General features: G+C 38.9%; 1 protein-coding gene across 1 annotated transcript; it reads left to right on the top strand.

Moving 5' to 3' along the window:
• Nucleotides 1-1,686: 1,686 nt before the first annotated feature.
• LOC102876696 (olfactory receptor 52E4-like) lies at nt 1,687-2,693 on the top strand. Its single transcript, XM_006885479.1, has one exon. It carries the CDS (start codon nt 1,698-1,700, stop codon nt 2,634-2,636), a length of 939 nt encoding a protein of 312 aa, XP_006885541.1. The 5' UTR covers nt 1,687-1,697; the 3' UTR covers nt 2,637-2,693.
• The last annotated feature ends 8,570 nt before the right edge of the window (nt 2,694-11,263 follow it).

The raw sequence follows: 11,263 nt of genomic DNA, 5'->3' as shown, positions 1-11,263 counted from the left end.
AGCATTTGTTGCTTGCTGTTCTGTTAAATTTTGCTAGTCTTACTGGAGTGAGATGATATCTCATGGTTGTCTTGATTTGCATGTCTCTCAGGGCTAGGGATTTTGAACATTTCTTCATGTGCTTGTTGGAGAAGCATTTTTGTCCAACTGTATGAGAGAGAAAGTTCTGCTGATTTTGAGCTATCCTGTCAGAGGTTAATCTTTCTGCCTCTTGTCTGAATACATTTCATCCATGAGAGAAATGTCATGTTGAGAAAGAGCAACATCAGAGAAAAGGCTGATCCTAACAACATAGCTTGGGATGAGTCATCCTAGCTTTTATGAGGAAGTATCTCTTTCAAACCAAGTCCTCCAAATATTGCCCTCTGAGTTATCAGTCTCAAGTTTTCTCCTCAGCACTGAAAAACTAAAACTCTGTGCTCTGCTCTGAAGCTGATTTATATCCAGTTTTTATCAAGATATTCTACTTTTCTTCTCAAAGAAAAACAGCTTATTAACTCACTTGCTTTGGTATTTCTTCTACACAATAGCAACTTACAAAGTTACAGAAAAATTTACACGTGCTTTCCTACATAACAAATATATTCTTTCTTTTTCTTTCTTTTTTCCCTACAGAGAGATAAAAATACACAAATCTTAATTCAACAGCAAAATACTGAACAGGTGAGAGCAAAACTTCATATGGAAGTAGAAGTACTAGGAACATTAAAATCAATATCTCCTGGTTCTTTGCCCCTGGTAGCAAGTGTAAGTGTGTAATATTAAAGGAATGAATATTATTTAGTAGTATACAATTTAGGTTATACAAGTTGCTACGGAACTATAAGGGTATGGAGTATTGTGACTGTTTTGTTTTTAAAAAAGTAATGTTCTTGAATAGAATAAAGGAAGTTTCCTTACAAACATGTTCTTTTCCATATCAACAATTTTTCTAGATATATAATCTTTTAATAAACTGTGCATAAACAGGCATAATATTGATATGGTAGGGTACAAAAAACATTAACTTATCTGGCTGACAAACAGAAGGTAATTTAATAGAAGGATACTAGTTATGCCCCAATGAACAGAAGACTAGAGAAACAGGATTTGTAATTGAGACAATCTTAGCAGATTAAGAAACAATAGCAGTAGGCTGACAATAGAAAGAGTCTGTTTTGATAGTAGAGATAGAAAGACAAGTGGGGCGTGGGGAAGCAACTGAGAGACCATCTGAGTAAGCCTCCTAGGTCAAATGAATGTCTAAGAAGTGGTTAGATCTACTTAATCTCGAATTTTAACTTGTGCTCACATACATAAGTGTATTGCATGCAGTCTACAGGATGCAAGAATTATACTATATTTGAAGTCAAATTTCAAATCAAGAACTGATCATACTCAGAAATTACATGGGTCAGGCTGTTACCCTTGTCTATTTGACTGCATATGTCTTCATTTCTAACTAACCTGTCAATTTTGGAACATCACCCTGCAAATCTAGAAGTAGAACCAAATCATAGAGCAAAAGGTGCTGAGATGGTTACTCAGTTATATCCAGAAAGAACAGAATTTCTGCTGTTGGTAAGTTAACAGCTTCTAGATTCCTCCAGTGCACTGATCTGAGGTCTTCCTATCTCTCCAGGACACTGATAACAGAAGAAATTCAAGAAAGTGAGAGTCTGCAATCATAATAGGATATCATGGCACTTGCTAAAAGAATGTCTGCTCTCAACGACACCCAGTTCCATCCTCTCTTCTTTCTCCTTCTAGGCATACCAGGCCTAGAAACGGTACACGTCTGGATCGCGTTTCCGTTTTGTATTGTGTACCTGATTGCCCTTTTGGGGAATATCACTATCCTCTTTGTGATCAAGACTGAACAGAGCCTCCACCAACCCATGTTCTACTTTCTGGCCATGCTGTCTATAATTGATCTAGGTCTATCCACATCCACTATCCCCAAAATGCTGGGTATCTTCTGGTTCAAGCTCCAAGAGATAAGTTTTTGGGGATGCCTTATTCAGATGTTCTTTATCCACATGTTTACAGGCATGGAGACTGTCCTACTAGTGGTCATGGCCTATGACCGCTTTGTTGCCATCTGCAACCCTCTCCAGTACACCATGATCCTCACCAATAAGACCATGCTTATTTTAGGCTCTATTGTTATTGGAAGAAATTTAGTTCTTGTGACCCCATTTGTGTTTCTCATTCTGCGACTCCCCTTCTGTGGACATTACATCATCCCTCACACATACTGTGAGCACATGGGTCTTGCCCGACTGGCTTGTGCACCCATCAAGATCAACATCATCTATGGGCTCATGGTGATTTCTAACATTGTTGTGGATGTGATCTTGATTGCCTCGTCCTATGCACTCATCCTCAGAGCTGTTTTCCGCCTCCCCTCTCAAGATGCCCGACTAAAGGCTCTCAACACCTGTGGCTCCCATGTTTGTGTCATGCTGTGTTTCTATACACCAGCATTTTTTTCATTTATGACCCATCGCTTTGGCCATAACATTCCTCGCTACATCCATATCCTTCTGGCTAATCTATATGTGGTTGTCCCACCTGCCCTTAACCCAGTCATCTATGGAGTCAGGACCAAGCAGATCCGGGAACGAGTTGTAAAGATATTTGTACAGAAAGAATAGATTTATAAATATTTAAAAATATTGCCACTTAATAACCCAAAATATAATAACATGAGCTCTTTTATACATCTTCTATAACATGGAGCAATGGCCAAATTTTTCATTTCTTTTGAGTGGCTGTAAAGCAAAGCTGACAGATAAAGCTGTCTTTACTATTAGGCCCTTCTTCCATATGCAACTGGATAAACAGAAGAAATTAATGGAGAAGAACATCAACTATCCCCAGTTCTTCTTAAATCTTCTCTTGCAAGTAAAACTTGAAGGAACATTGATCTAATAATGACCAGAGGAAGGTTATACATCTATTTGAAGCAATGTCTAAACTAGAACATTTACTCATCCATATTTTTACATGATTTATAGTAATCTCCAAATTTCTTCCTCTCTCTTTAAAAAAAATATTTCCATTGTCATTCTTGCTTTTTTCCCTTCCCTTTCTTTCTCTTTCATTCCTTTTCCAATAAACTAAGACCTTGTAAATTGAGGGCTATGAAGGACGATAGCATGAACATTTAAGAGATGGGTTTTTTCCTTTGAAGTGAAGTCACTTTAGATGTAAATGATTGCATGTCTATTCAAGTTAAGTCTAACTGACTTCCACCTTGCAATTTCCCTTTTCTTCTGTACTACTTACACAGGACTTTGGGAAAAAAAATCATAAGGTGAAATCATGATCATTATATGGCTTAAGCATAAAGCAGGGATTTATATCAAATTCAGAATAATATGAGTGTAATTTGTAATTTATTAATTCTGCTAATTCTCAGTGCTTTTAATTTCAAACTTCACATATGTCTAGATAACGTGGTTTTCTTTATACCAACTAAAATAATTACAATGCTGAGATTTGTGACTCACCAGGGATCATTTGTTTAGAAATGACAAGTCTCCATCATGCTCTGTGATTTAGTTCTACTCTCTAGATTTGCATGATGATGTTGCAAAATTAACAGATAAGAAATGGAGACACATGCAGTCAAATAGACAAGGGTAACAATCTGACCCATGTAATTTCTGAGTATGATCAGCTCTTGATTTGAAATTTGTCATTAAATATAGTATAATTCCTGCATCCTATAGCACTGCATGCAATACACTTATGTATGTGAGCACAAGTTAAAATTTAGCATTGTTTATATTTTGAGTCTCTACTTACTGTCTCTAAATGTTATAGGACTCTATAATTTTGAAGATGGAGCAATGTTCAGCATGACTTAATCTATAGTTTTTCATTTTACAAATACAAAACCTGAGTTCCAAAGAAAGGGAGGAGAATTTAGGAATAAGATATATAAATTATATTCACCTTTCACTAACCTGGGAGTTTCTTCTTCTGGTCTATAAACTTCATTTTAATTCGTGAAATGTCCCATTGATATTTTAGTAGATACAGCATGCAGGAGTGTTCTATTAAGAAATTATCAGAATTATTTCCTTTCAGTCGTTGGCTTGATTTTAATATTTTGACTTAAGTTTGAAGGATGTTCATTCCTTAAGGATTTATTCTTCTTTTTAACTCCCAACCAAATGTACCCATGGTAGACAGTGTTTGGTGGAGCTTCCCAATTAAATCAAGCTTGGAAGCAGGAGTGGCATCCACTTCCAAAATGGCTTGCCTCCAGAAATTCTATGAACATGGAGAAAGGACCAAAGTTACACAAGTGTTCAGGTCTTTCATTCATAAGGTCGCTATGAATCATCTACAATTTGATGCCACTTAACAACAACAACAATAACCCATCTTTAACATCATTTTCATGTAACAAGATCAGATCACACAGATGAATTCTTTTGATCATGAAGTCATAACTCTTAAAGAAAATTTGGAGAAGAACATATTATATATAATATGTTCATACACACACACACTCATATGTGTGTGTAACATCATGATTGGATAGAAAGAAGATTGAAACTGTCAACTTTATCTTACTTGACGGCACAATTAACACCTTTGAGACCAGCTGTCAGGAAATAAGGAGATGCATTGCACTGGAAAAATCTGCAGTTAGAGACCTCTCCAAATTATTGAGGAGTAATAATGTCAGTTTGAGGATGAAGGTGTGTCTGACTGAGGCCATAGTCTTTCCAGTCACTTGCTATTCATCCAAGAGGTGGACAATGAATAAGGGTGACAGAAAAAAGAATTGATGCCTTTGAGCTATGGTGCTAGAAAAGGGCACTGAACATCCCGTGGATGGCCAAAAGAACAAAAAGATCAAACAGATGTTTTGGAGAGGGTGCAGTCACAGTGCTCTTTGGAGGCAGCAAAGATGAGGCGTAGCCTCACATGCTTTGGCAGGTTGCTAGGAGGGGATACTCCTTGGAGGGGGACATGTTTCTGGGAAGTGTGGAGGGTCTGCAAAGGAGAGAAAGACCCTCAATCAAATGGATTGGCACGGTGATTGCCGCAGTGGGCACTTGTGTGTCAGGAAATGTGAGGATGGCACAGAATAGGACAGGGTTCAGATCCTTTGTTTATAGGGTCGCTATGAGTTCTACTTGACATGATGGCACACATAGATCTAGTTCCCACTTCTCCTGGTCAAAGGACTCTATTATTCTCTTCCTCCACCTCTTAGGAGAATACAGATTTGATCATTTGCCCTAAGGAGTTCTGCAACCCACATCCACCGGGTTTGCTGGAGACTCTGTATTTAGAACGTGGTTAAGAGGGTGAATAACTGAGCAGAGAATTCTCTCTGGACATCAGTCTTTCATGAAATCAATATACAATGGGGCTGCCTTATTGTTCTTAAATGTTGATTTATGGTCAGGCTTATCATGTTCACACATAAGATGATTTCAGGCCTCTAGGCTACCTAAGGTTCACTGCTGAACTTGAGTTACATGCATAGAGATATTCACGGGCTCTCATCTATGTGTGTTGTTATTCTGGTGATATCTCCTGTATAAAACAGTCAACAATGACAATGGAAACAGCAGATATCTGTTAATGACTATTCCATAAGCTCCTCACTGTCGTCAGTCCATAAGATGTAGCTACTTCAAGGGTTTTTGAGACCACTGCTCTGCAAAAACACCAGTCAGTGCCTTCTATGCAGTTTGGACTTCTTCCCTCAGTATAATTGGGGTTTGATCATGTACAACTCTTAAAATGATTTAGTCAATATAAACCTGTGAAGTCCATCAGGTAAGATGTAGGTATATAGTTGGCACTTATGTTTTTTAAAAGTATTTGCAATGAATAAACCATAGCCCAAAATTCTATCATTTGCTCTCCAGCCTCATTTCTTTATCAAGGCTGTATTTTCCAACTGTCAGTACTTTGTTTCCAACAATTATTATTGTTGCTGTTATGTACCATCGAGTTGGATCTCGCCCTTTGCTGATTCTCCTGTGAATTTTTAGAGACAGTTAATTGTACTGAAGGAGATTTCCCATCTTTCTCCCACAAAGCAGCTTGTAGGTTTGAACTATGTACTTTGGGGTTGGCAGCACAATTAACAGAAGAATGTCTTTTTATGCTTTATTGACTATGAAAAGGCATTTGACTACGTGGGTCAAATTATGGCTAACATTGAGAAGAATGATAACATTAGAACATTTCTTTGTGTGCGTTTGAAACATATCCCTAGACCAAGAAGCTATTGTGCAAACAGAGCGAGGGAACACTATGTGCATGGTTTAAAATTAGGAAAACCAGGTCAAGATACTATCCTTTCTCCATACTTATTTTATTTATATGCTGAGAGAAGTACTTGAAAAACTGGATGCTATTAAGAAGAATGTGGCACCAGGATTGAGGGAAGACTCATCAATAACCTTCATTATGAAGATGACACAACCTTGAATATTCAAAGTGAAGAGGACTTAAGTGCTTGTACCAGAAGGTTAAAACACTGACACTTTCAATTTGGATTGCATCTCAATGTCAGGGAAACAAAACTTCTTTTCACTGGCCTGATAGGGAATCATACCACAGATGCAGAAAAGAGCGGCATTGTCAAGGAGATCATTTTGGTTGGATCCACAATAAATCTACTTGGTACTAGCAGTCAGGAGACTGGAGATCATGAGAAGCATTACACTGGGAAAAATCTGTAATCAGGGACCTCTCTAAATTTTGAGGAGCATCAATTTCAGTTTGAAAACTAAGGTGCACCTGATTTAGGCCATGGCCTTTTTAGTCATTTGTTATGCATCTGAGTGCTGGACAATGAATAAGGATGACAGAAAAAAAAATGATGCCTTTGAGCTGTGGTATTGGATAAGAGTACTAAATTTCACGGACTGCCAAAAGAACGAACAGATATGTCTTAGAGAAGATGCTGCAACAGTGCTCGTTAAAGGTATAGGTAATAAATCTTCATCTCACATACGTTTGGGCATGTTGGTAGACAAAGCTATTCATCATGTTTGGAAAGGCAGAGGGATGGTGAAAAAGAGTAAGACCCTCAACCAGGTGGATTGACACAGTGACTACAACAATGGACTTGAGTGTGTCAGAGATTGTGAAGATGGCATAGGACAAAACAGGGTTCAGATATATTGTTTTTAGAGTTGCTATGAGTCATTCTCAACCCAATGGCACCTAGCAACAACAATAAGACATCATAGAAGAAATACGTAGTCACTTAAACAAAAAGAATTAACTGCCACAGAACCATTTGAGGAGCCAGTATTTGTTGAAGAACCAGTAATATTAAAAGAAGTCCAAAGTACTCTCAAGGAACTGGCAAATAAATAAGGTCCCAGTAATTTATGGATTATAAATTGACTTATTTCAACAAGTAGATGCAACCCTGGATGTGCTCAACATATTTTGCCAAGAAACCTGAAGGATGGATACCTGGCCAACTGGCTGAAGAGATCCATACTTGTACCCATTCCTAAAGAGAGGGATTGAACAGAGTGTGGAGATGATCAAACAATATTATTAATATCACACATAAGCAAAAGGAAGAATTCAAGATACTAAAGAGCTGAACAGAAGATTCCAAAAGGCAGCGTGTGATGACAAAGTAAAATATTACAATGAAATGTGCAAGGAATTAGAGTCAGAAAATCAAAAGGGCCAAACTCACTCAGGATTTTGTAAGCTCAAGGAACTGAAGAAAAAATTCAAACCTCGAGTTGCTATAATCAAGGATGCTTTAGGCAGAATATTAAATGACTCAGGAAGTATTAAAAGAAGATGGAAAGAATATACTTAGTCACTGTATTCAAAGGAATTGGCAGGCACAGAAGAGTTTAATCAAACAATATATGAGCAAGAGCCTGTGGTGATGAAGGAAGAAGTTCAAGCTGCTTTGAAGGAAATAGCAAACAATAAGGCTCCAGGACTAGATGGTATACCAATTATCGTATTTCAGCTAACAGATGCTGCCCTGGACATGCTCACAAAGTTGTGCCGAGAAATCTGGAGAACAACCACCTGGCCACCTGACTGGAAGAGATGTATATTTGTTCCCATTCCAAAGAAGGGTGACTCAGTAGAATGTGGAAACTATAGAACAATATCATTGATTTCACATGCAATATTCTGATGATTATCCAAAAATGACTGAAACAACACATCAGCAGAGAACTGCCAAAAGTCTAGGCTGGGTTTAGAAGGGGCCGTGGTACTAGGGATATTGTAGCTAATGTTAGATGGCTCTTAGCTGAAAGCAAGGGAATACCAGAAGAACTGTGTGGATCATAACAAACTGTGGCTGACTCTGAGAAGAATGGGAATCCCAGAACATTTGATTGTACTAATGAGAAACTTATATCTGGACCAGGAGGCAGTCATCAGAATGGAGCAAGGAAACTGCATGGTTCAAAACCGGGAAGGGTATAGGCCAGGGATGTGTCCTTTTTCCATACCTTTTCAACCTGTATGCAGAACAGATTATCTGGGAGGCTGGGCTCTATGAGGAGAAGTGTGGCATCTGGATTGGTGGAAGATCTATCAACAATCTGTGTTATGCAGATGACACAACCTTGCTTGCTGAAACTGAGGGGGACCTGAAGAGCCTGCTGCAGAGGGTCAAGAACGGCAGTTTTCAATACGGATTGAGGCTCAATATCAATAAAACAAAGATTCTTATCACTGGACCAATTGGCAGCATCAGAAGGTGAAGAGATTGAGACTGTTAACTGCTTCAGTTTGCTTGGCTCCACAGTCAACACTCTTGGAACCAGCAGCGAGGAAATGAAAAGATATTGTGATGGGAAAGTCTGCTGTTAGGGACCTTCTTCAAAGTACAGAGAGGAATGGTGTCTCTCTGGAGATTAAGGTGTGTCTAATACAGGCCATGGTCTTTGCAATCACTTGTTATGCATCAGAGAGTTGGACAAAGACTAGGAGGGATAGAAGAATTGATGCCTTTGAGCTGTGGTGGTGGAGAAGAGTGGTGGGTGTACCATGGACTACTAACAAAACAAACAGATTCATCCTAGAGAAGGTTAAATCGGGCTGCTTCTTGGAGACAAGGATTCTGAGGCTTCATCTGACGTACTTTGGACATGTTGTAATGAGAGACTGGTCCTTGGAGAGGGGCGTCATGCTTGGGAGGTTGAAGGGATAGTGCAGGAGGGGAAGGCCTTCTATGATGTGAATTGATTCAGTGACTGGGGTAATTGGAGTGGGTGTGTCGGAGATGGTGCTATTGGCACAGACAGAGCAGGTTTTAGGGCTGTTGTACATAGGGTCATTGAGTCACAAGCCACTCAGTGGCACATAAAAACAACAACATAAGCAAAATCTTGCTGAAGATTGTGAAAACACTAACTAGAACAGTGCATTGAAAGAGAACTGCCAGAAATACAAGCTGGGTTTAGAAGAGGTTGTGGAAGTAGGGACATCATAGCCAATATCAGATGGATCTTGACTTAAAACAGAGTACCAGAAAGATGTCTACCTGTGTTTTATTGACTCTGGAAAGGCATCTGACTGCCTGGAACACAACAAATTGTGGCTAACATTGAAAAGAATGGGAATCCCAGAACACATCATTGTGCTCATGTGAAACTTAAACTAGATCAAGAAGCTACTGTACAATCAGAACAAGGGAAACACTGCAAGGTTCAAAATCAAGAAAAGCATGTTTGAGGCATATACGTTTTCGCCATGCCTTTCAATCTAAATGTTGAAGAGATCGTTCAAGAAGCTAGATGTTGAAGAAGAATGTGCTATCAGTATTGGAGGAAGACTCATCAACAACTGTATTTTGCAGCTGACATACCCTGCTAGTTGAAACTGAGGAGGACTTGAGGTGTCTGCTGTAGAAGGTCAAGGACAACAACCTTCAATATGGATTGTATCTCAACATCAGGAAAACAAAAATCCTCACCACTGGGCCAATCTTAATAGATGGAGGAAAGATTGAAATTGTTAATGATTTAACCTTGCTCAGATCCACAATCAACACTCTTGGTACCAGTATTTAGGAAATCAAAAGACTAGTTAGTTGCATTGGGAGACTCTTCTGTCAAAGATCTCTCCAGAGTGCTAAAGATCGGTGATGTCAGTCTATAGATTAAGGTGCATCTACCTGACCTAAATTATGGTCTTCTCAATTGTGAGTGTTGGACAACAACTAAGGATGATAGAAGAAGAATCAAAACCTTTGAGTTGTAGTGCTGTAGAAGAGTATTGGACATACCATGGACTACCAAAAGAACTAACAGGTCTGTCCTGATGAGGATGAAACCAAGTTGCTCCTTGGAGGCGAGAATTTTGAAACTCTGTCTCACATACTTCGAGTACGTTTTCAGGAGGAGCCAGGCCTTGGAGAACATCGTGCTTGGAAGTGCAGGAGAAAGATCTCCTACCTCCAAGAGAAGAAGACCCTTAATGAGATGGATTGACACAGTTTCTATGGCAATGGGGTCAGGTGTGTCAGAGATGGTGAAGTTGGTTCAGGATAGTCAGGACCAAGTCATTGCTGAGCATTCATCAGTTTACCAATTCACAACTCATAGCTTTTGGAGGTTAAAAATAAGAGATAAGGAAATATACCATCTGTAGATCTACTGGCAGATTCAAACTATTAGAGAGGTGTTAACTTTAAATTAATAGTACAAATCCATTTAGACTATGCCACCAGAGCTAAATATCCATTATAGTACTATCATCCACAAAGATGATCAAAGGGGAAGGGGGATCAATGCCTTTCAATTATGGGAATGGAGAAATGGACTGAACATCCCATGGACTGTAAAAAGAACAAATAAGTCTGTTTGGGAGGAAGTGCAATCAGGTTGCTTCTTAGAAGCAGGGATTGTGAAAGTTCCTTTGCACACTTTGGGCATATTGTCAGGAGAAGCCAGTTCCTGGAAAAAAAAGATACACCTGGAAAGGTAGAGGGTCAAGAAAGAAGGAAGACTTTCAACAAGGTGGATTGGTACAGTGGCTATTCCAATGGGCTTGAGCATACCAGAGATGGCAAGATAGAGCAAGGTTCAGATCTGTTGTTCATAGGGTCATTAGACTCCATGACACCCAAGGGCAATGATAACAATATGGGAGGGAAAGATTCTAATTGGTTACAACAGCCAACCTTCTAGAAGATGCGGTTGAAAATTCAAGCTGGTACCTTTAACTATGCAAACACGAAGGCAAAATATGAAGAAAACACAATAAAATAAGGGATAAGTCATGTAAAAAAATAAAACCT

This window comes from Elephantulus edwardii, unplaced genomic scaffold (genome assembly GCF_000299155.1).
Source record: "Elephantulus edwardii isolate Elephantulus edwardi_28Jun2011 unplaced genomic scaffold, EleEdw1.0 scaffold00044, whole genome shotgun sequence".
Classification (NCBI taxonomy): domain Eukaryota; kingdom Metazoa; phylum Chordata; class Mammalia; order Macroscelidea; family Macroscelididae; genus Elephantulus; species Elephantulus edwardii.
This window is presented reverse-complemented; position numbering and strand designations above follow the sequence as displayed.

What these genes read in the sequence shown, in the direction of transcription:
- LOC102876696 (XM_006885479.1), top strand. Translation starts at nt 1,698, where the DNA reads ATGTCTGCTCTCAACGACACCCAGTTCCATCCTCTCTTCTTTCTCCTT.